The following is a 25,958-nucleotide window of genomic DNA, read 5'->3' as shown; positions in this document are numbered from 1 at the left end:
TTTTAAGCTTCCTGATGAAATGTTGCTTTTGATTTCCCTTTTGTTTATACAATTCATCTATTTTCTGTAGCTTTTCTGTAGTTAAAGGAAGAGTAATATGTCCTGTGAAGCGTTTCACAGTAAAAAGTGAAACAAAACAAGCTCTCAGCATTTGGGAAAAGGCAAGAGCTCCACCTTAGAGGGACTTCATATATCCTTTGAGGTTATGTGGAGTAACTGGCAGCTGGAACCCGATCCACGAGGCTATCAATAAACACAGCCCAGTTCCTTTTCTTAGATTACAACAAATTACACTGTTTATTGTACACTGCCCAGAGCCCTCCAGGCATGGGCGGTTTATTAAATCTAATTAATAATAACAATAATAATAAATACAAAATTCTGAATTGCCCTACTGATGCAGGCATGAAGTTGCCTCCTGGAATCCCTTATCAAGGCTGCTTCTTTAATCAACCAACTCCTTGGGGCAGCAGTCGGAGAAGGGCGTGTGGATGCATCACAAAGGCCCAGCCCATGTCTAGCCCTCCCTCTGGGGTCGATCCTGCCTCTAGCTGGGTTTAGCCCATACCCCGGCTGGGGCTCGGGAGAGAACAGATGATCCTTACCAGGAGCAACAAAACTCACTGGTCTTCTCGTTTAGTGAACTTGGAAAAACAGAGAGTATCTAAAAGCATTTGGAAGCAGAGGAGCCAGCCCTGGAGCAAGTATCTTTTGTTTGTTTGTTTGTTTGTTTGTTTGTTTGTTTGTTTGTTTGTTTACCTTCTTTATGTTAGTCCCCACATAACTTTTAGGCTCTTCTTTAAACTGAGACAACCTGAAACAACAAGAACAGACAGGAATATCAGGTTAAGCAACTAAATGAATACCCACTTCAGGTCTGGCAGCAGACCACTACCGGTAGAACTGCAATCTTGTAGGTTCTTTCTCGACCCTTATCCAATCCAAATTTATGCTCCAGAGTAATCGTGAAAAAAGCATTAATTCTTGCCCTTTATATGCAGCGATAGCAAAATATAGAAGTGTGAGTGAAATTTGTATTTTCAAAATAAAGAGCATTTGGATGGATACCCCACCTTTCCCTCCTGTCAGGAGTCCCAAAGCAACCTCTAACCACAAGAGACACCTTGTGAAGTAGGAGGGGCAGAGTTTGGTCAGAACTATGACTAGCCCAAGATCACCCAGCAGGCTTCATGTGAAGGAGTGGGGAAACAATTCCAGTTCACCAGATAAGAGTTCGCCATTCTTGTGGAGGAGTGGGGAATCACACCCAGCTCTTCAGATTAGAGTCCACTGCTCTTAACCATGACATCACCATTGTTCTTCATAAGCTTCCCCATCATCTAGTTGTTTTTAGTCAGAACAGTCCTCTTCTTAACTGCATCTTGTAAAAGTGTTATTCACCAACTATGTGTAACTATCCGGTGCTTGGTGTATTTATTCACAAGATGGTTGTCCTATAAATTGGTCAAGAGTGTGATTTAGGCAAGGGGCGGGTCTGACAACATGCCAAACCAAAACACATAAAAACTAGACAGAAGTGTAGCTAGGGAAAATGGAGCCTGGTGCAAAATCTGAGCCCCCCCCCCTCCCCCGACTAAAGGCCGCCCTCCCCCACTACAACCAAAGAACAATTTTTTTTGCACCATGTCATCTCAAAGTCACAATCACATTATAGAACATGCCCCAACTCACAAAACTCAAACAACACTGAAAGTGATGCTGGAGGGGGGGGGGGGATCCACCCTGAAACAGCATCACTTTTAATGTTGTTTAGACTAGAGAGCCCAGATTCTTCTTTTAAATCCACCTTAAAGGGAAAATCTGGGCTCCCTAGTTTAAACAACATTGAAAATGATGCTGTTTCAGGGTAGACCCCCCCCCCCCCAAAAACAGCATCACTTTCAATGTTGGTTGTTGTGTGTTTTCCAGGCTGCGTGACCGTGGTCTGGTAGATCTTGTTCCTAATGTTTCACTTGCATCTGTGGCTGGCATCTTCAGAGGTGTATCACAGAGAGAAGTCTGTTATACACTGTGTCCAGACTTCTCTTATTACAGACTTCTCTCTGTGATACACCTCTGAAGATGCCAGCCACAGATGCAGGCAAAACATTAGGAACAAGATCTACCGGACCACGGCCACACGGCTGGAAAACCCACAGCCCCCAGTTGAATCCATCTGTGAAAGCCTTCGATAATACTTTCAATGTTTTTTAATCTGGGGAGCCCAGATTCCACCTTTAAATCCACTCAGAAGGGACTAGAAGGGACCAGAATCTGGGGACAATTTGAGGGTGCCTGCTAGGGAGCAATGTTTAAGTTAGCAGTACCAAAATTTCAGGCTACTTTCAGGAGACTATCCTGATGATACCACCCAGGTTGAGGGAAGTTTGGTTCGGGGGGTCCAAAGTTATGGACCCTCAAAGGGAAGCCCCATCTACTATTAGCTCCCATTGGAAACAATGGGGGATGGGGAACCCCCAAAGTTATGGACCCCCTAAACTAAACTTCACCAAACCTGGCTGATATCATCGGGAGCGTCACCTGATGATAACCTGAAATTTTGGTGCCGTTAGTCTAAAAACTGCACCCCCTGCCAGCTGACAAAGTAAAAACAGTAAAATATTTTTTTAAATAGATTTTTGAGTTTGGCACCCCCTGCAGGCGTGCGCCCGGTGCGACGCGCCCCCCTGTCCCCTGGTGGCTACGCCACTGAAACTAGACATGTGCTGAAGTTGGCTCCCAATCAACCAACCACAAGCAAGCAGGGCAGAGGAGGCAAGAATATGGGCAAGTCTTGACCAGCCTTCCAGCAGCTTCACCTTTGTTTTGGCAAGAGGCAGGAAACAAGCCATAAAACATCTAGCTGCCATAACAACCTGCCCAGCCAAATTTAATCTCAGAGACAGAGCTCTGCCTGAGATTTTGGACAGCAGCTCTCAGTCACAGTAAACAGGGTGAGGCAGGTTAATGGTCTGACACAGAGTAAGAAAGTTTCAGTAACAATAAAAATAACAATAGTGGGACAAATGTTGGGAATGGGGGGTGGCAGCAGGGTAGGACAATAGTGTTTGCATTAATCTTTAAATATGTCAAACTTGGGACCAATTTTTTTTGTTTTATTGTAAATTTTGAGCAGTAAGGGAAAGTGGTAAAGAAGAATAGTAAATAAATATTCGCACCCCCTTTTTATAACTCTAGAATTTCTCTAACGCATTCCTAATGGCTAAAATTGTGTTTGTCATTTTGCTGAATGGGACAATGGCTTCCACGCCTAACTCTAGCCAATGAGAAAAGTAGCTTCAAGAAGCCATGAAAGACTAATAGAATTTTTTTTCAAGTATCTCTGGAGTCTAAAAACCTCTCCATCTCAACAGAGTACAGCAAGGAAAGTTGCATCACTGCCGAATTCTCCTACTAAAGGTTCACCCTTCCTCTGCATTGTCCTGCAGTGGCCCTTGAGATCCACTGGGGTTGGCAGCTCTTCGAGCTAAGCCATCAAAATGTAAAAGAGACACCATATGAGGCATTCACAGTGGGAGCTTCAAGGTCCCCAGCTAGCCTACAAGCCTGACTGTTTTCCACAGGCAAGCAAACACATTTTAATTAGTTCAGTCTTCAATAGTAAATGATGATGCCTCTATTATTAATTAATTTGTACCAGGTGTAATGTTATTGTGTTATTGTATGAATTAATTGTACACAGCACTGTGTCCTTGCTTCTAAGTTACAGATGGTGGGTATAAAAACCCAACGAACACAAGGACACTGTAATCCAATGGTGGAGAATGACCAGTTTGTATGAAGAACCAAGCTTTGCAAAAAAAAATCAGATAATACTTGGGCTGGATTCCTTTTATGGGCACCCCCCCCTTCCAAAAAATTGATGTATGGACTCTTCGTACCCTTGAAGAGCCATCTAAGCTGAACCAAGACAAACACAGTGAGGTTTACCTTGTGAAGAGCAGCTGTACCATGTCGACCAGAGTGTGCTCTGCAGATTTTCTCAATAACTCTGAAGACAAAAACAAATAACACAGGTGTCATTACTCAGTGTGATATTATCTAGAGGCTTCTCCAAGCAGGCTCCCCTCCAAGTGTTGTTTACAAAGGATTACTGAAAATTTATTAAAACCAGCTCCAGTCTCACCTGTGCAGCAAAACATGCAAATGCACACTAAGTGGCGCTACTGAGCTGAAGGGGGAAGATGGAAATGGCTGGTGCAGGAACCTGAGTTTTATTAAGCTGTAGAAGCCTGACTGTGCCAGCTTAACATATTTTATGTGTGCTGGCCTTCCAGAGCATGGCAACACTGCAGGTTGTGGTCCCAGTAATTGGTACGTGTCCTATTGACCTGGGAATGGTTGGAATCTATTGGTTCAAAAACCTACCACTAAGTCTCATCTCAAAGCATATACGAAAGCAGGATTGCATGATTTCACACACAGACTCATTGGTGAGATGCGCTCCAACAGGAGTGAGGAGAAGAGTCCGCAAGACCTGAAAGAAGAACAAATCAACATGCAACGCTGTATCTCAGTAACTGTCATACATCAGATAAGGAATACAACAGATAATATTGAAGAGTTGGAAGAGATCACAAGGGTGTCCCTATCATGGAGAGACACACAATCAACGCACTCCCAACATTCAGCCTCTGTTTAAAAACCTCCAAAGAAGGAAACTCTACCACCCTCCAAGGCAAAGTAATCCACTGCCTTTACCCTTGGGAAGTTCCTCCTAATGTTTAGGTGGAGTCTCTTTTCTCCTAGTTAGAATCCAGTACTCCTTCTCCTAGCATCTGGAGCAGCAGGAAACCAACTTGCTCCCTCTTCAACATGATATTCCTTCAAATATTTAAACAGGGCTATCATGTTACCCCTTAACCTTCTCTTCTCCAGACTAAACATACCCAGTCTCTCCTCATAGGGCATAGAATCCTCACCTTTTACTACTTTGGTTACCCTCCTGAGGACACGTTCCGGTTTGTCAGTATCCTTCAGTATTCCAGGTGAGGTCTGATCAATGTAGAATACAGGGTCCCTATTATGTCCCTCAATCTAGACACTATACTCCTATTGATGCAGCCAAAAATCACATTGGCTTTCTTGGCTGCCACATCACACTACTGACTCATGTTCAGTTTGTGGTCTACTAAGACTCCCAGATCCCTTTCACATGTACTGTTGTCCAGCCAGATATCACCCACCCTATATCTGTGCATTTCATTTTTTCTGACTAAGTGTAGAATCTTACATTTATCTCTGTTGAAATTCATCTGTCCTGGTCATTTCGAATTCTGACCCTATCCTCTGGGGCATTAGCTACCCCTCCTAATTTGATGTCATCTGCAAATCTTATTAGCATGCCCTCTATTTCATCATCCAAATCGTTGATAAGAACACTGAATAGCACTGGGCCCAGGCCAGAACACTGTGGCACCCCACTAATGTCTCTCCAGGATGCAGAGCAGCCATTGGTGAGCACTCTTTGGGTTTGATCAGTAAACCAATTGCAAATCCATCTAACAGTAGCCTTGTCTAGCCCACATTTTACTAGCTTGCCTGCAAGAATGTCAGGGAGGACCTTGTCAAAGGCCTTACTGAAATCAAGCTATATCCACAGCATTTTCTTTGTCTACCAAACTTGTTACTCTATCAAAAAAAAGAGATAAGATTAGTCTGGCATGACTTATTTTTGAGAAAATTCATGTTGACTTTTAGTGATCCACAGCTAAGTGCTTACAGACTGTCTGTTTAATGATCAGCTCTAGAATCTTTCCTGGTATTGCTATCAAGATGATTGGGCAATAATTGTTCGGGACATCTTTTTTCCCTTTTTGAATATGGGGGCAACATTTCCCTTCCTCTACTCTGATGGGACTTCTGTTCTCCAGGAATTCTTGAAGTTTATTGCCAGTGCTTCTGAGATTACTTCTGCCAGTTCTTTTAATATCATTGGATATAGCTCATCAGGCCCTGGAGATGTGAATTCATTTAGAGCAGCCATCCATCATGCACTCCCTTCTCTTTTAGCATGTTACCACAGGATCACACCCAGTACTTTCCTAAGATTAATGAAATCCTTTAAAGTCTCAAATGTCTGTCTGACTATGCTTGGCTTCTGCTTTCTGCTGAACATCAAATTCCAAGAGAACATGGTCACTCCCACCTAAGGATCCCACCCCACTAACCAGGTCATCACTGTTGGTTAGGATCAGGTCTAAAATCGCTGATCCCCTTGTTACCTCTTCCACTTTCTGGACCATGAAATTGTCTGCTACTGAAGTAAGGAATTCGTTGGACCTTAAGGTCTGGGCAAAGTTTGAATCCCAACAAATATCAGGATAATTACTTCTACATCTATCATTTTTGTAAGTTTGGTCATCTGTTCCAGGAAGGCATCATCCAAGTCCTCAGTCTGACCTGGGGATCTGTAACAGACACCCACAGTAACATCACTGTTGCTCTCCCTCTTAATTTTAACCTAGATGCTTTCTACCTGGCTTCCAGGATTTAAATCATGGACCTCCTCACAGATACAATCATCCCTGATTATACCTCCTCCTCCTTTCCTATTTGGTCTATTTCTCTGAAATAGGTTGTACCTCTCAAGTATTTATTACATTCCAATCCTGAGACTGATTTCATCAGGTTTCTGTGATGCCTATTATATTATATTTGCTTTGCTGTGTTAAGAGTTCAAGTTCATCTTATTTTCCATGCTCTGTGCATTAGTGTAGAAATACCTAAGACCATGGGTCATTTCCCCTGGCTGCTTTTTAAAGATTTTTTCCCTCCCACTGTTGGCTTCTTGAACTATTTGCTCAGTTGTCACTGTGATGTTTGGACTGTTACGTCGAGGACTTGACGAACTCTTACACCTAAGAATACTGTCTCCCTCCCCTATTCAGTTTAAAATCCCCCTGATCAGATTTGTAATCCTCCCACCAAAATGTTTCTGCCAACTGCTGTTCGGGGAAACCCACCCTTTGCCAATAAATCATTGTCCAACCATAGACCATGGTCCAAGAAGGCAAAACATTCTTGGCAGTACCATCTGAAGCCAGCTATTCACCTCCACTATTCTTCTTTCCCTCCCTGGCTCATGTTCTTATACTTGGAGGGGAGTCAAGGTGACAACATGTACATAAAGGTCCTTCAGCTTCCTACCAAGATGTGTTTTGCCAGCTTCAACTGAAGGAAGGTGGGATAAGAGCTTCCTTCCCTGCCATCCCACCAATGGCTGTCATTTCCTAAACTGCCTTCAAAATATTACAACTTTACCAGCAAAAGAGCTCTGATCTTGGCAATAGCAACTTTTACCTGAGACCAATTACACTGGCTTTGGTTCATAAACTATATGTTTAAAAGAAAGTTGACTGTTGAAGATCCAGTAGAATCAAAATTATGTTGTTGTCCTTCCCTTCTCCACAGGGAACCTGGCAGAACAAACAGTTTATACCTGCAAGATCTTCATCAGGACCACCTCGTCACTCGCAGGGTCTGTGCCCACAAATCGGGCATGGGTGACCGCATCCGCCATGTTCTCCATTCCCTCAGCTGTGCCCTCATGGTTAGAATCTGTATGACCAGGAGAGATTTTGGAAAAAGGTCAAACCAAAAAGAATCTGGGTCAAGAGCAAAATAAACCTCTCATCTGCACAGTTTCCCCTCCCTCTTTCCTTGAACATCAGCCTAACTCACATTATTATTAAAAACATAATTCTAAATTGGTTCTGGTGGGGTTTCCAGGCTGTGTGGCAGTGGTCTGGTGGATCTTGTTCCTAACATTTCGCCTGCATCTGTGGCTGGCATCTTCAGAGGTGTATCACAGAGGGAAGACTGTTACACACTGTGTCCAGAGAGAAGGAAATGTTTGGGGTATATGTTGTCCATGTCCCAGGGTGGGGAACCAATCAGTAAGTGTTTGGGTGGAACTTGTTATGCAAAGTTATAGTACTATCAACCACATCTTTGCATAACAAGTTCCAAGCAACACCTTCATGAAGTAAGCAATAGTTTTAGGTGACATTAAAACCAGCTGTTCCTGAGCCATACCTATTAGCGCATATGAAAGGAACTTATTCACTGACGTCAGGGCCAACCCAGTGATGGGGCCTGTAGTATCTTCAGAGCGGATAACTTCCAAGAAGGGTCGAAGAAAGACAATGGGCTCAATTGCGGAAAGATCTGTGACAAAAGACAAAATCACAGTATCATGATAAATCTACATTTGTATACTGCCAAAGGAGGAAGAGTAAGATTTACTTATTTGAGACCCAAGTTGGTAAAAGGCACCCTTTGCACATAAGGAGAAGAAGGTTCCAATACCCCCGACACAAAGTATTCCACTGTCAAATAGCCCTTACTGTCAGGAAGCTTTTCCTAACATTTAGGTGGAATCTCTTTTCTCATAGTCTGAATATATTATCCTGTGTTTTAGTCTCTGGAGCAGCAGGAAACAAGCTGGCTCCCTCTTCAACATGACATCCCTTCAAATATTTAAATATGACTATCATATCACCCCTTAACCATCATATGTATCCTATTTTTAAAAGGGAGTGGCAGGAGGGGGAACACTGGCAGTTCGCAAGCGGCTATTCCTCCAGGGGTGCACTGGCAGTGAATCATTCCCATGTTGCCCAGGCACACGTACAGAAGAGCAAGGTCTCAGAGATGGAAAGGGAACTGGGGGTTCCTGACCCTCCCCAGTGGGCAATTCCTACAACAGTCAGATGATGGCAACAGTTGCCTCAGGGAGGGAGGGAGGGAGGGAGGGAGGGAGGGAGGGAGGGAGGGAGGGAGGGGGAGACAGACAGACAGACAGATATTTGCCACATCATTTAAAACCATGCAAAATTAATGCAAAATTAATTTCACGTGCAATCAGCGACACAAATATCCATCACTATCACAGAGAAATGACTGCCCCCCCCCACACACATATACAATTGCTTCACCTGCTGACTTCTGTTAGTGAAATAATGACACATTCTGAGGGATGGTGGAATCCTTCAGTGGTGCTTCTCATATTTCAAATCATCTACTATGCCAACCACACAAGTGCATGTGAGGAAGAAGTCATACATTGCATTTTTAAAAAAAAAGTTCAGATGTCATTCAATCACATAGCTTTCTATTGCTGAAGAAGAAACTGTTTCTTCACAAATGATGAGAATCAGTGATCCAAAGAAAAAGGTTGCCCTTAAAAGCATAGTCCAACAAAAAAAATTCAGAGGTATGGTGCAAAAGGAAAGATTTTTGCAACTTCTCCAACATGCACCAAATGCTTCACACAGCTGGCTCTGGGAACAAAAATAAGTTGTACTTACCAGGAGGCTGTCGGGGATGCTATCTGGGTGACTAAAGTGCATTCCTAATTCTGTGTAACTGATTGAAATAACAGACTAATGTTGCTTTGAGATATATGTATAGTCAGCCTGCAATATATAATCACTGCCATATGTGCATTCTTTCCTTGATCCTTACTTTATGACTTCACACACTTTGTAGAAAACTAGGCTTCCCTTGGAACCTCTGTCCCATGAGAAAAGAATTACATCTGTTATCTCATAGGGGCAGGAAGCCAGGTGGCTCTCTCTTGCTATCTACTGCCGACCTTGGGGCCCAGGTCAGTCTAGATGTGTGTGTGGGTGGCGATCCCCCCCCCACATGATGAACTGAGTGCCGCCTCTGGCACCTGTGCCATAGGTTCGCCACCACTGCCCTAGATGGCAGATCCTTGGCAGATTGCCTCACCCCCAGCCTCGCTTAAAGCCTATGCTGGGAGTGTCTCCCTTGTTACTGGGTGAAGTATTGAGACCTGAACACCTGCAGCTGATTAGATTGCAGGTAGAAATATGTTTACCAGAACAACACTGATGGGAATGACAAGAGAAATACCTGTGCTCAAAAACTGATGTGCTCTGGGAGGTAATATCTAATGATTTTGCAGGAAGTCTTCTTTTTCTGATCTTTTTGAGGACTGTACCAGATTCTTGCTCTCAAAAGGAAGGTCTTCAACTCTAGCCCTAGCGTCAGAGGGTAAGGAGGAAGTCCGGAGCCAAGCCTGTCTCCTTGGAACTACTCCAGATACTATGGCTCTGCTCGCATTGCCAGCCATATGTGTTAGGATCAATTCCCAACTCTTCCAACTGTCGTAGACTGCAGTCCAGCTCCTAACAATACGTCTCAAAGCGTTCAGTTGCTGTTTACCCAGTCTGGATTCCTCAACAAACAATGCCTTTACCCAGAGACTTTTTGTCCTATAGTAAGGAATCAATACATCATGCCATACAGTCCCAAAGGAACATCTGATAGTGTCCCATGTGTCAGGCTGTGCCATATCAGTCTGCCAGAGCGCACGTCTCCCAACCTGCAACAGCTGGGCATGCCACCTCCGCCACCCCAAGACCATGGAGCCTCTTTCCTTTGTTCGCATGTAACTTGTTCAATAGAGCTTACCGAGTACTTCTTATCTTTCTTTCACAGGGAGTAACTCGCCTTTCCCAAAACAATGAATCTGTAGTACTGTCTTTTTCTGCCATTCTCATGCTGATATTGGGGGAATGCAAAGGTGGGGGTTTTATGGGTTGAACCAAACTGTAACCTTAAAAGTATATACAGGGGCCAGGGAGTTTGAATCTCAGGTTCAGCTACCTGGCCGTTGGGCTGACACAGTTCTGATTAAAGCTCTTGAACCTTTCCTGAGTCTTGCCATTGACTGGAGTACTTTTCCATATCACCCTTACACCGTGACAGCAGTGCAACTGGACAGTCTAAGACCTAAAGCACCAGAGGACTGTGCTTTTCTGCTACAGTGTCTAATTTTCTCCCCTCTTTTTCCACAGGGGAGGCATGGGAGCCAGATCTGTAGTGTGAGGGGAGTACCCCAGGGGCCATGGAATTGGGGGTGGGCGGTAGAAGAGGAATTTAGATCCCTTTTGTTTTATTTTATACACATTTTCCACTTTGTTCATGGAAGCTTAATGGGATGAAGCTTAACTCATACATCCTCATTTCACAAATATCTTTGATGAAAGAGAGAGCAATCAGACTCATACTGGTGCTGTATAACACAATCATGATGGGATCTGACTATGGATCAGGTTGAACATAGTTAAAGTCCACAGCTATCACCATCTGGACTAGCTGCTCTGAATAGAGCTGAAGGTCCTTCATTGGGGAGGTTAGATCCATATCCCCAACAGATGACAGTTGCAAAGGAAGATGGGATGTGGTTGTGGTGATGAGGAAGTTTCGTCACATAGTGATGTCGAAAAGTGTTTTGTCAGTCAGCTTCACAGGATGACAAGAAGAGATATTACATGGAGGAGGCGTGTACCAATGCACATATGGGGGGCAGATACATTCCTGAACACCAAGCTGATGAAGACTATCAAGGATGAGACTGGAAACTCTGCAAATGACCATGAGGTGCTGACTTTGGTCACCTTCCTCAATTCGAGGGAGGCAAGGGAATGTAAAAACCCTCCCATCTTCTAAGGTCTCTGGAAGCAGAAGCAGTGGAGAAGAGGAATTGGATCAGAAAGAGCTAAGTGAGCTCTGGTTTTCTTTTTGGAGGGCTTTTCTCAAAGCCACAAGGGTTAACAGGGGTTAATAGCCACATCTTTTTAACAGGGGTCTTCTTGTTTTCTTTGTTCAGAGAGGTGGGGCTGCTGAGAGGTGAGCCTTCCCATTAGCTGTGTGACTCAGCCTCTGAAAGCAGCAGAGGTCTTTGGAAGCAGCAGCAGAGCAGTTGCGGTGGAGAAGAGGAGTGGATCAGAAAGAGCTAAGTGAGCTCTGGTTTTCTTTTTGGAGGGCTTTTCTCAAAGCCACACTTTTAGCCACACTTTTAAACAGGGGTTAACAGCCAGATCTTTTAAACAGGGGGTTTCTTGTTTTTCTTTGTTCTGAGAGGTGAGGTTAACAGGGGTTAACACTTTTTTACTGAATAAGGACATATCTTGAGGGATAGTAGAAGGTACAGAAAGCTCAAGGGGGAGGCACTCGTTAAAAGTTTAATATTTGAATAGTTAAAAAGAATTAGATATGAAGGTAGGAAGCCAGCAAGGGGGAGGGGGCTTTCCAGTGTTTTGCACTGAGTGTCACATGCACGACTATCTATCACTAGGACAGAAGTCGTGGGTATGCCCTTGCTGCAATGAGCTCCTGGCATTCAGAAAATGTGTGCGTTCTCTTGAAGCCAAGGTGGCAGACCTGGAGAAGCTGAGAGAAGCAGAGAGGGTGACGGACAAGGCTCTCAGGGACCTAACAGCCAGGTCCCACTCCCAGGGTGACATCTCTTCAGATGTCATTGAGAATGAGGGTCTGAGGGACGGAGGGTGCAAGTCTGAGGTGCTGGAAGATGCTCCCTTAGATGGGACCCCTTCCTCAGCTGGTGATCAACTATCCTCTCGTACAGAGGATACCCCTCGGAGAGATGGGGGGCTCCTTGTAGTAGTCGATTCAATCATTAGCAATGTAGGGAGTTGGTTTTGTGAGAAGTGTGATGACCACATGGTGACTTGCCTGCCTGGTGCGAAGGTTGCGGATGTCACGCTTCGTCTAGATCAGGGGTCTGCAACCTGTGGCTCTTCAGATGTTCATGGACTACAAATCCCATCAGCCCCTGCCAGAATGGTCAATTGGTCATGCTGGTAGGGGGGGATGGGATTTGAAGTCCATGAACATCTGGAGAGCCACAAGTTGCAGACTCCTGATCTAGATAGGCTGATAGACAGTGCTGGGGTGGAATCAGCAGTTGTGGTCCGCAATTGGCATCAACGACATTGGGAAATGTAGCCAGGAGGTTCTGGAGGCTAAATTTAGGCTGCTAGGTAACAGGTTGAAGTCCAGGACCCCCAAGGTGGCATTCTGAAAAATGCTACCTATTCCACATGCAGGGCGAGCTAGGCAAGCGGAGATACAGAGTCTAAATGCGTGGATGAGAAGGTGGTGTAAGGCATAAATCCCAGGTTAAGGACAGAGACAGGGTATACAGATGTCTATATGCTAATAGTAGAACCTTCGACCTAAAATGGGGAAACTGGAGTACAGAGTTTTGAAGGAGGACATTGATATAGTAGGCATCACAGATACATGGTGGAATGAGAAGAACCAGTGGGATGCTGTTATCCCAGCTTACAGACTCTACAGGAAGGATAGGACAGGGCATATTGGGGGTGGTGTTGCCCTCTACGTCAAAGAGAGCATAGTGTCACATAAAATAGACAATGCAAGGGGAGCTGATTCCCCTACAGAAGCACTGTGGATATCAATACCAGGTGTGAAGGATAGTCTAATATTAGGAATATATTATCATCCCCCTGACCAAAGCGCACAAGAGGATTCTGAGATGGAAAAAGAAATTAGAGAGGCCAACAAAAGCAAAAACGTAGTGGTAATGGGTGATTTCAACTATCCCCACATAAACTGGAAAAATGCATGTTCAGGTCATAGTAAGGAAAGAGCATTCCTGGATATGCTAAATGACTGTGGCTTAGAGCAGATGGTTGTGGAACCAACCAGGGGAGAGATGATCCTAGATCTAATTCTATGTGGGACCCAGGAACTGGCATGGGAAGTCAGTGTTGTTGAGCCGATAGGGAACAGCGACCACAACGCTGTCAGATTCAGTATCTCTGCGTGCGAGCAAGTGACAACGACTAATGTAGTTACATTTGCCTTCAGAAGGGGAAATTTCTCAAAGATGAGGGGGATAGTGTGCAGGAAGCTGAAAGGGAAAATCAAGAGAGTCAAAAATGTCCAAGATGCCTGGAGGTTATTTAAAAACATAAAAGCTCAGCTGGAATGTGCTCCGCAGGTTAGGAAAGGCAGCATCCAGTCCAAACGAAAGCCACCGTGGTTAACAAGGGAGGTTGAGGAAATTATCACAAAAAAGATATCTTTTAGAAATGGAAGTCCAGCTCGACTGATGAAGAATACAAAAAGGAACACAAATGGTGGCAAAACTGAAGCAAGTTAGCTGTAAGGGAGGCAAAAAAAAGGGTTATGAGGAACGCATGGCTGCGTACATCAAGACCAGCAACAAGCAGTTCTTCAAGTACGTCAGAAGGAGGAAGTCAGCTAGGGAAGCGGTAGGCCCATTAGATGACGAAGGGACAAAAGGTGTGCTAAAGAAGGACAGGGAGATTGCAGAGAAGCTGAATGAATTCTTTGCATCTGTCTTCACCCAAGAAGAGGTGAGGAAAATTCCTGCACCTGAACCATGCTTCTTAGGAGGCGAATCCGAGGAACTAGCGAAGATAGTGGTAGACAAGGAAGAAGTCCTGGCATCCACTGATAAACTAAATGCTACCAAATCCCCTGGCCCAGATTGCATTCACCCAAGAGTTCTTAAAGAGCTCAAGCATGAAATTGCTGATCTTCTCACTTTAATATGCAACTTATCCCTGAAATCGGCCTCCATCCATGAAGAAGATGGCCAATGTCACACCAATCTTTAAGAAAGGATCTAGGGGGGACCCGGGAAATTACAGGCCAGTCAGTTTGACATCTGTTCCTAGCAAACTAGTAGAATCTATCATTAAAGATAAAATTATTAAACACGTAGAAAAGCAAGACCTGCTGAGGAAGAGTCAGCATGGCTTTTGCAGAGGCAAGTCCTGTCTTACAAACTTACTAAAGTTCTTTGAGGGTGTAAACAGGCATGACGATAAGGGGGAACCAGTGGACATTATCTACTTGGATTTCCAAAAGGCTTTTGACAAAGTTCCTCATCAGAGACTATTTAGAAAAATTAGCAATCAAGGAATAAGAGGGGAAGTCCTCCTATGGATTAAAAAAGTGTTGAGGAACAGGAAGCAAAGGGTGGGTGCAAATGGGAAGTTCTCACAATGGAGAGATGTCGGGAGTGGTGTCCCCCAAGGATCCGTATTGGGACCAGTGTCTTTAACCTATTCATAAATGACCTGGAAATAGGGGTGGGTAGTGTGGTGGCCAAGTTTGCAGATGATACCAAATTAGGCAGGTTAGTGAGAACCGCAAAAGATTGCGAAGAGCTCCAAGCGGACCTTGATACATTAGGTGAGTGGGCTAAGAAATGGCAAATGCAGTTCAATGTAGCAAAATGTAAAGTGATGCACATAGGGGCAAAGAATCCAAACTTCACATACACGCTACAGGGGTCAGTGCTATCAGTCACAGACCGGGAAAGGGATTTGGGCGTCTTCGTTGATAGTTCCATGGGAATGTCAACTCAATGCATGGCAGCTGTGAAAAAGGCAAACTCTATGCTGGGGATCATTAGGAAAGGAATTGAGAATAAAACTGCAAAGATTGTCATGCCCTTATATACAGCAGTGGTGCGCCCACATTTGGAGTACTGTGTCCAGTTCTGGTCGCCGCATCTCAAAAAGGATATTGAGGAGATAGAAAAAGTGCAGAGAAGGGCAACAAGGATGATTGAGGGACTGGAGCACCTTCCCTATGAGGAGAGGCTGCAGCGTTTGGGACTCTTTAGTTTGGAGAGGAGACGGCTGAGGGGGGATATGATTGAAATCTACAAAATTATGCATGGGGTAGAAAATGTTGACAGAGAGAAAATTTTCTCTCTTTCTCACAATACTAAAACCAGGGGGCATCCATTGGAAATGCTGGGGGGAAGAATTAGGACTAATAAAAGGAAATATTTTTTCACGCAACACGTGATTGGTGTTTGGAATATGCTGCCACAGGAGGTGGTGATGGCCACTAACCTGGATAGCTTTAAAAAGGGCTTGGACAGATTGATGGAGAAGTCGATCTATGGCTATCAATCTTGATCCTCCTTGATCTGAGATTGCAAATGCCAGCAGACCAGGTGCTCAGAAGCAGCAGGAGCAGCAGAAGGCCATTGCTTTCACATCCTGCATGTGAGCTCCCAAAGGCATCTGATGGGCCACTGCGAGTAGCAGAGTGCTGGACGAGATGGACTCTGGTCTGATCCAGCAGGCTTTTTCTTATGTTCTTATGTTCAAGACATTGATTGCATTGACCAAGGTCCGCTAGTTATAGCTGTCACGTGCCTCTCACCTTCACTTCTCATTTCCATTATTATGATGCTACCTTGCTATTCACACTCTGCTATGCCCCTTGAAGATGTGTAGTAGCCAGGATACAAAAAGAACTACAAAACTGATTCATTGGGTACAAGGCAAATACTGACAATCTCCATAAACAATGTGCTGTTTGCAACACAGGTCCCTCAATTTCAAAAGCCATTTGCAATATGTGATGTGGACGTAAAAAAATCCCATTGAACTATCACAAACCCCTTATGCCAGGATCCTTAGAGACTATTCAATATTTCATAAACAACAACCAAATTACAAATTGGGGGGGAAACACATAATGTTACAGCAAAAGGAAAATGTGATATTAAAAATCCATAGGCAACAACTGCAACGAGGTGCTTGTTCTCAGGTTCCTACTTTCTAACTTTCCCTTCTCACTGCATTCATTTCTATCTATTTACTAGTGCTGCCATTAACTCCCTTGTTTAAACCATGAATATCATTTTATCTTGCATGCCAAGCTTTACTGAAAATTCTTTTTTGGTCATATTTATTTATATTAGGCTTTTTTCTAGATTAAGCTTATGAACCTGACGGTACTTCCACAATTGTATTTCTGTGCCTGATCCAGTTTTGCCAAGTTTGTGAACCTCCCAATATAATGGCTAAATAACAAATGACATTCTGTTCTGTCTACTGCTCTCTGTAAGGAATTCCATAGAAGCAGAAATAAAAGGCTTTTTGGGTGTAAAAGACCGTTTATTCAGACATCCTAGAAAGCTCACGTACACGCAGTGGCAGGAATAAGATCTCCCGCCAGAAGCACAGGTTATAACTCTGTCCATCCCATCCCCCCCTCCCTTGGGAGCGGAGGTCTCATCTCCTGCTTAGAGATAAAGGTCTCCCCAGGTTTGTGTTTCGGAATAAACCACTGATTATACCCAAGAGGAATACCCCACCCAAGAGACTAAATATTGTAAAGCGTTTGCGATTAAAGGAGAGTCAGGATAGGCGTCAATTTAAACGTAATACTGGGCGTTCAACAGGGTGGGGGTCTCTCGGCCGAGGTGCGTGCCAGGCATGGGAGCCTCCTTGAGCAAACTGGAATGGAAGACAGGATAGATGATATTACTAAGAGTTGAAACCGTCAATGGGGCATTATTCCATCACTTTGAAGTAATCCTGAAAAAAGGTCCCTGGAAGATCTTTTGCCTAGTTTTGAAAATTTATGCGTCTCTGAGATTTTTTGGTGAACAAATACACCCAGGGAAATCCGAGCGGTGCTTATCCCAGCTCCGCGGGAGTCTCGAGGATCTAATACGACAGGACACAATTCCCGAAGAGGTCTTTGTACTGCTATGAACCGCGTTAACTACGCACCAATTGTCTTGGTGGTAGTTGGTGTAACAAACTGTAAATACTACTCCTAGGAGTTCTGTTCGTTCTCTCCATGACTCACCGCCACTTTGAGCGTGGTAGGGGGCTGCAACCCCTAACAACCCTAGAAAACTTTTCCAGAACTTTGAAATGAATTGGGGGCCGCGGTCGGAGACCACCTTAACAGGGGCGGAGTGTAGACGGTAAACATGCTGCATGAACAGACGCGCTAATTTAGGAGCGGAGGGGATGGAAGCACATGGGATGAAATGGGCTTGTTTAGAAAATAAGTCCACCACCACCCACAAGACCGTGTTGCCATGACTTTCTGGCAAATCTGTAATAAAATCCATGGAAATGACTTCCCAGGGGCGGGATGCCACCGGGAGAGGTTTCAACAGACCATGGGGTTTTCCTGGAACGTTCTTGGCTTCTGCACAAATGGAGCAACCTTTAATATACGTCTCAATGTCCTTGCGCATCGCGCGCCACCAGAACTGACGGCGGGCCAAATGCAGAGTTTTTAGAAAGCCAAAATGTCCAGCCGAGCGGGCATCATGGCAGGCCTCGAGAACCTGCTTACGGAGGGAGGGCAATCCGCCTCCTCGAGTTCCCGTGAGGAAAGGAGAGACCAGGCTGGGAATGGGCGGGAAGGAGGAGTGGATATCTGAGATCGGGTGACAGCCAGCCCCAATTGGGAGGGGGAGAGAACAGTGCGCGGAATGTCCCGTAAGGCAGCTCCACCCCCCTCGGTAGGCGCCATCAGCCAGTTTATTGGTGGGGAAAATGGACCGTGAAAGAGAAACGAGAAAAGAAATCAGCCCAACGAAGTTGCTTCGCGGACATCTTGAGGGGGGTGGAGAGGGCGGCCAAGTTCTTGTGATCCGACCAAACTTGAAAGGGGTGTTTAGCCCTCCAGCCAGTGGCGCCAAGTGGAGAGTGCTACTTTGATGGCCGCAGTTTCTTTATCCCCTACAGTCCATTTTGAGTTCAGCACCGGAGAATTTCTTTGATAAATAAGCACACGGAACCAGCCTATCATCTTTATTTCTCTGCAACAGGGCTGCCCCAAGCGCTTTGTCCGAGGCATCCACGTGAACCACAAACGGGAGATCTGGGTCAGGGTGCTTCAGGATAGGTTCGGTAGTAAAAGCGGATTTTAAAAGCTGAAAGGCTGTCTGACATTCTTCAGACCAGGAAAGGGGGGCCCCGGGCTTGGCAGTCAGTGGATCTTTACCCTTAGTGCGTAAGAGGTCTGTGAGTGGGAGAGTCAGTTCAGCGAATTGGGGTATAAAGTCACGATAGAAATTAGCAAACCCTAGAAAAGATTGGAGTTCTTTTCGGCTGGTAGGGGCAGGCCATTGGAGGACTGCATCAATCTTAGCAGGATCCATTTGTAGGCCCTCGGGCAAGATCCGGTAACCCAAATAGTCAATAGAGGTTTGGTGGAAACAGCATTTGGAAAGTTTGGCAAAGAGGGAGTTGTTGAGCAAACGTTTTAATACTTCCCGAACCAATGCTTCATGCTCCTCCATGGTTTGTGAATAAATTAAAACGTCATCTAAGTACACCACTACTCCCTTGTACAATAAATCATGGAGAACTTCGTTGTGGCCATAAAAGCTCCGGGGGCCCCACTTAACCCTAATGGCATTATTAAGTATTCAAACTGTCCAAACTTTGTGGTAAATGCAGTCAAGTGTTCATAGCCTTCAGCAAGTCTGTCTCTGTAGTATGCTTCTCTATTGTCCACCTTAGTAAATATGCGGCCCTTGCGCATTGCGACTACACGATCCCTGACTAATGGCAAAGGGTATTTATTGGACAGGGGAGACTGCATTGAGTCCTCGGTAATCTGTGCAGAGCATTAAAGACCCATCTTTCTTTTTTACAAACAATACAGGAGCAGCATGTGTGTGTTTGGTAGCTCGATGATATGAACCCGCTGAAAGCGAGGTTCTTGTCTAAGAAGGCACGAAGTTCCTTCTCCTCATTGGGACTCATGCGGTAGATTCTACCTTTAGGCAGCCATACTGAAAACTGTATTTCGATTTTGCAGTCAGTGTCTCTATGGGGTGGCAACTGATCGCATTCTTGCTCCTGAAATACTCTGGCTAAATCTTGGTAAGCCGGTGGAATGCCAATAGAATCCGGAGCAGTCGCTGATGAAGCTGGTGGTCAGGAGAAGCCCCAATTCATGTGTTCACCGCGAGGGAGGGTCAGTGAATTCTAAGTTCCTTTCTTTCCAAATGAGTTTTGGTTCATGCAACAACAACCATGGCATGCCCAGAACTATGGAGTGTTTGGCCACTGGTGCCAGAATAAAACTAATTTTTCTCCCAATGGTCGCTTGAGGAGAAACCAGTTGCGTTTTGAACTGGGCCACGGGTCCTTCTCGACCCGAGGACTGCCGTCCATTTGGGTGAATGGTATGGGCTTAGCCAGGGGACTTGGTCTAGACCTAGCTCCTCCGCCACCTGGGGCCGCATTAAGCAATGGGAGCAGCCAGAATCCACAAGGGCTGAGGCTATAATACGAGTATGCTTAGCGGGGTTGGCCAGAAACGCTTGGATTGTAATGGGAGCGCTGCCTTCACTCACCGCGTCTGGAGTCGAACCCATGTCCATGGGGGCTGAAGAAAGGCAAACAGCTGCTTCCTCCTCTGGGCCGATAACTGCCTTAGACGAGCCTGTTGGGGCGGATTTGCGTGGTGGCTTGGCAGATGGGGTGCTGCTGCGGCCGGAGCGGTTTGGCTTCTGTTTTTTCGGGCAGTTGGCTGACCAGATGACCTGGTCCTCCGCAGTAAAGACACAATCCCAGTCGGCGGGGGCGGCTGGGCTTGGCTTGGTGGTCGCGAAAGTGGCGGGTTTTGGGCGCCTTCCGCACGAAGCGTATCTAAACGAGACGCCACCTGGGATCCCAATTCGATCCAATCAGCAATAGTCGCGGGGGATCCGGTTAAAAACACCGCTTTCACGCAGCTTGCCGTCAACAGCATCCGGAAGTATTCATGCGCTCAGGCCACTCAGGAGGGAGCACGTTCACGGGCAAATTCTGCAAACGAGCGGTTGCCTTGCTGAATAGATTTGATGGTGCGGATAGCTTCATTTTCAGCACCCGGATCTTGGAAGCGAGCCCTTAAGGCTTGGAGGAACGCGGGCACCGTGCGAGTATCTTCATCTTGCAGGTTCAAAAAAGAGTCACAAACCAGTCGGGTTGCTGCTCCATCCAGGACTGAGCCGATGTCCTGTATTTTTTCGCGCTCAGACCGGTATAAATCGTCATAGTCCTCCATGTGGGCATTGAGTTGCAAGATGAAGTAGGGAAGTTTGGAAGCGGTCCCATTGAAACGGCAGGAATTGGAGGTCTGTAATATCCCTCTCCATCGGCCCTTGGGAATCGGCGGATGTGGAGGTACCAACGCCGGTGCCGCTGGCGTTCTGGTGGGAGCCGGTCCTTGGAAGGTGGCAGGACGCCAGCAGCGTCGCCCTCTGGCGCCGGCTGTACCAAGTGACAGCGTAGACTCCAACTTGGGTTGTCCTGTTCTGCTGCTTCTTCAGTTCCCTCTCCAAGGCAGCCAGCTCTCTCTCCTTGCGAGTCAATGCGTCCTGGTGCGCATGCAAAGCTGCTTTCTCTCGCTCCAATTTTGCCAGTTCGCCTGAACAGCTGCAGTTAGTTCACTACAGACAAGAAGGCCTGGAACGCTGCTGACGCTTGTAAGTCCAGTTTGGAGTGGTCCAGGACTTTATCATGGAATGAGGATAGATTCTGGCGATATTGCCGTTGCAGCCGCCATTCGCACGGGTCCAATTCGAAAGTTGGACTTCTTTGCGCTGCTGTTCCCGGTCTCTTTGCAGGTTTTCACGCTCTTGCTGCAGCTGTTCTCGTTCACTCTTCCCATAGCTGGCGCTCACGGGCCCATGCTTGGCGATCTCGCAGTCGGCCCACTTCCTCATCCCAGCTCTCTTTCGATGGGAGAGGGAATAGATCCGCTGGGAGTGCCTACCGGTGGCTCCAGGGGGCATCTCAGGTGCAGCCGCTGGTCGAGGATCTCCCAATCCCTGGTATAGTCCCAGTTTCACCGGTGGTCTTCGGACGGGCCCCAGTGCTATGCCACGGTGGATCTTTGGGAGCATCACCAAAATACGAGGCCAGGAATCGTTCAATGGACTCCTGTGTTGCCGCATGAAAGGTGGTCAGGCCCGTCTCCTCCGTGACAGGTTGCATCTGAGGTTTGTAATCCATACGAAAACGCGGGTAGATAACCCGATCAAAGGCGCTCGATCCATAGACAGCGCCCCAAACGACTCATGTAAGTCCCCATGGTCGTCTTCTCGTCCCTCGTTCCAACGGAGTAAGGGAAGACTCGTGCTGATACGAGGACGGGAAAGAGTCACCAGCGACCCGCTCTCCCGCCGGGTTCTCTAAATCCAGAAGTTGGAGAGCCCGCAGCCCTCCTTGGGGGCTACCCAACCTTCCACAGGAACACTCACCCTCTCCACGCCGAGACACCAGAGGCCCACTGCACTAGGAAGATAGATGAACGATGGATTCACTGCCACAATGTAAGGGAATTCCATAGAAGCAGAAATAAAAGGCTTTTGGGTGTAAAAGACCGCTTATTCAGACATCCTAGAAAGCTCATCGTACGCGCAGTGGCAGGAATAAGATCTCCCGCCAGCGCACAGGTTATAACTCTGTCCATCCCATCCCTCCTCGACTCTCCTATGGGGAACCACCTCCCAGCATGTCCCAGCCTGCCCATCGCCCGGGCTGTGGAATGTAGTCAAGGCCAGGCGGCTGACCCGCTCATCAACACCATTGAATCCTTTACACTCTCCCCTTGCCAACTCAGACACAAGAATTCTGCCCACAAATTTGATATGTGAGGAATTAATGTGCTGTTTGCAACACAGGTCCATTCCTTAAGACTCTTGTGCATCTTTTCACCATAATACATTATTACTGGTCTAATGTCCAAAATCATAATTTGAATTTCTTAATTTTGGACTAAGATCTTGGAGACCCAGGTCTGCCATGGAAGAGTGACCCTAGGTCAGTCACATACTTTCAACCTAACCTACCTCACAGGACTGTTGTAAGGACAAAATTGAGAAGAGCTAGTTGGGTCCCCATTGAGAAGATAGAGTATAAATGAACTAAATAAACCAACTTCATTGTAGGTCCTATGTAAATGTCCAATTTGAACTTCAAGAAAACGGTCCACTGGATACTTACCGTGAAGGGCCCGTCTCATGGGTGGCAGGAGGACATCTTGAATGGGTATTCCTCTACCCATTAGCAAGGAGGCAGGAAACACTTTTACATCACTTCCTCTTGGAGCCCTGGGGGCCATCTTTTCCCCAGTAAATGACTGTCACAGCAGTAACCAAATAACATAGATATAGAGCAAACAGGAAGCAATGTAGAATGAGCATAACAACTCAGAATGTAACAGAATAGAACAGGTTGGATTAGGCTCCTGAGACTAACAAGAGTATGTCTAATTTCGCTAACACCAAGCATTAACTATTAATGTAAAACTTGTCAGGGGCTAATAGAGGGTCAAGATGTCCTCCTAACCATCCTTGAGAAGGGCCCTTCATGGTAAGTATCCAATGGACCGTTCTCATGGGAGATGGAAGACATCTTGAATGGGACTCCCCGAGCAGTGTCCTAAATACAGGTGGGTCCTCATTAGTCCCCGATAATATTTTCTAAGATCCTTCGGCCAAACAGGGTCTCAATAGAGGCTGTTGAGTGTAATTTGTAGTGTCAAACGAAGAAAGAGATTGAAGACCATGTGGCTGCCTTGAATATCTCTTCAACTGACAACTGATTCCTGAAAGTTGTATTGGTTGCAGCACTACGAATGTAGTGTGCAGTAATGCCAGATGGGATTGGCAAAGATGCTGCTTTATAAGCCTCGGTTATGCATGCCTTAAGAGTGGAACTACAGTAGTACCTCGGTTATCGCTGACTTCGGTTTTCATTGGTTTCGGTTTTCGTCAACTTTTTCTGGGCAAAATTTGTCTTGGTTTTCGTTGATTGCCTCGGTTTTCATCCTCAAACCCAGAAAAAAATTGCCCATAAAAAGTCCAGGAAAACCAAAACTGGCTGGGGTTTGAGGAAGCCTAGCCAGGAGGCAGAGGAAGCTCCTTATTTGGGCAGTGACACCCCCGCAGCCAAACACCCAAAGCAGCCCAACTTCAGAAAACTTCCAAGCACACCAATAACTTGCAAAACCAATAACTTGCCTTAAAACCCCAACACCAGACTTGAAAATATAAGCCTCTGAATGGATTCCACACTCTGGAAGATCACGGGCAGGCTCTGGATGCTCACAGAACAAGCCACTGTGCAGGAAGTCACACACAGGAAATAGCTGACGAGAACACACGAGATCACACGGACATCGACGAAAACCGAGGCAATCGACAAAAACCGAGACAAATTTTTCCCAGAAAAAGTCAACTAAAACCAAAACAGACGAAAACCGAAGTCAACAAAAACCGAGGTACCACTGTAATAGGTTGTTGGGCTAGTGACTCATCAGGGCGTCTATTGCATAGGCTGAGGGATGGTAATTGTCATGTAGAGGGGAGTTTGTGTGTTCTCTGGTGATGCGAATAGATCCAACGTTGGTTTTCCGAATGTCTGACAGATTCTTTGGAAAATTTTGGGGTTCAGTTTCTACTCCCCTTCCAGTATCTGATGACAGCTTAGCCAATCTGCCTTATTGTTTAGCATGCCCTGTATATGTTTGGCTTTTAGGGATAGGACATGTTGTTCTGCCCAAAGGAAAATCCTGGAAGCCTCGCAATGAAGTTTTGAGGATCTGGACATCCCCTGATTGTTGACATATATTTTGGCCGATGTGTTGTCGGTCTTTACTAGTACATATTGTTGATGGAGTTCCTGTTGAAAGTGTTGTAAGGCTAGGAATATCGCTCTGGTCTCCAGTAAATTGATGGATTACCTGGCCTCTTCTTGGTTCCATTTTTCTTGAATAAATTGTTGGTTTAGTGTTGCCACCCATCCTGTCAGGCTGGAATCTGTGATGAGCTGAGGTCTGTTCAGGTGCAGATAAGTCTTGCCCTTGCATAGGTTGGCATGTAGCATCCCCCAATGGAGGCTGTTGTGGAGGGATGGGGTGATCCTCAGAGACTTGTCTCTCTTGAGGATGATGTCTGTCTGGTAAGGACGAAGGAACTGTTGCAGGGGCTGCACATGGAATAGACCCCACTGATTGAGATTGATCATGGATATCAGAAGTCCCATCAGCTGAGCTACTTAGAGAAGAGAAACAGTTCGTGCTGAAATTACTGCCGAGACTGATAGTTGGACTTTGAGTGTTTTGTCCCTTGGAATGTATAGGGAGTCCTTTGTAGTATCTATGCTGGCACCCAAATGTTGGATTTTCTGGGTTGGAATTGTAGAGCTTTTGGTCAGGTTGATTAGGAACCTGTGATGGTGAAGGGTGTCTTGCACTTTGTTGAGGTCTTGAAGAGCCTTCTCTCTGGATTTTGATCTGATCTGAGAATATGTCCCTGAGAACCTCTCCGATGGGGTGACAGGTTCTATTGCCTGTATTATTAGAAGGTGGGTCTAGTGTCCTCCTGTGTCTAGTGTCCTACTGGCTTTGTCTTGGTTGACAGACAAGGGAGATGTCATGAAGTGTTGCTGAAGTATTTTCAGAATTCGATGACATATCCCGTGGTGACCACTTCCCGTGTCCATCTGTTGATGTGGTTGCCTTCCCAGAAGGTGTTGAAGTGAAGAAGGCAGCTGCCAACTAGTATGCTTTGGTAGTCATTGTATGTTTGATCATTCAGTGCGAAAAGGTTTTCCCTGTTTGCTTAAGGGGCGAAAGGAAGGTTTTCCTCGATAGTTACCTTGATTTGGCCAGGATGAGCGCCAGCCGTCTCAAGGAGTTCTGGGTAGTACTCTCTGGGATCAGAAAGTGATTCTGGGTGGTGTCTGGAATTGCTCCTGATGAATGAACTTCAGCACTGCCTTCTTATCTCTGGTTTCCACCAGTATTTGTTCCAGGTCCTTGCCGAACAGAGAAGAACTGTAATATGAGTAACCTACCACTACTGACTTAGGATGTGTGTTTGCCTGCCGCACACGTAGCCAAGTGTTGTGACAAGCGACCAGGTTGAATGCCATGGACCATGCTACTAAAGTTAAGATGTCGAAGGTGGCATCTGTACTGAAGGAACTGGCTACTAGGACCCATTCCACCCCCTCTCTGAGGCCTTGTTCCTCGGGTGGGATCATTTCTAATATACATTTAAGCCAGACCATGGAAGCCATGGCCACTGTGGATGAGGGTACGAGCGTCTTAATAGCGGATGCTAGAGAAACAGTATCAGAAGACAGTATCAGAACATTTGTCTAGCCGGTCTTTGATGTTGCCCTCGCTTTCTTTAGCTACGAGGCCTCCCAAGTGGAAAACTGCTACCGGAGAGTCTACAGGTGATGTTTGTAGGATGGAGTGGAAATGTTGTGGGACCATGTTTTTTGAACAAAGGTGATTGTCAGGATGTGGCGAGTGTGTGG

At 45.9% G+C, this 25,958-nt stretch overlaps 1 protein-coding gene across 6 annotated transcripts in view; it reads right to left on the bottom strand.

Moving 5' to 3' along the window:
• GBF1 (golgi brefeldin A resistant guanine nucleotide exchange factor 1) overlaps positions 1-25,958 on the bottom strand; it is a 167,694-nt gene that overhangs the window by 79,257 nt on the left and 62,479 nt on the right. For all 6 annotated transcript variants that reach the window (XM_048505228.1, XM_048505231.1, XM_048505230.1 and 3 more), the window contains exons 4-8: positions 8,059-8,190; positions 7,463-7,581; positions 4,390-4,498; positions 3,952-4,012; positions 760-814 (exon numbers count right to left, since the gene is read on the bottom strand). In XM_048505228.1, coding sequence (XP_048361185.1) covers positions 760-814; positions 3,952-4,012; positions 4,390-4,498; positions 7,463-7,581; positions 8,059-8,190 — 476 coding nt within the window. The remainder of the gene's footprint in view (positions 1-759; positions 815-3,951; positions 4,013-4,389; positions 4,499-7,462; positions 7,582-8,058; positions 8,191-25,958) is intronic.

The sequence above is a fragment of the Sphaerodactylus townsendi genome, linkage group LG08 (assembly GCF_021028975.2).
Source record: "Sphaerodactylus townsendi isolate TG3544 linkage group LG08, MPM_Stown_v2.3, whole genome shotgun sequence".
Taxonomy (NCBI): domain Eukaryota; kingdom Metazoa; phylum Chordata; class Lepidosauria; order Squamata; family Sphaerodactylidae; genus Sphaerodactylus; species Sphaerodactylus townsendi.
This window is presented reverse-complemented; position numbering and strand designations above follow the sequence as displayed.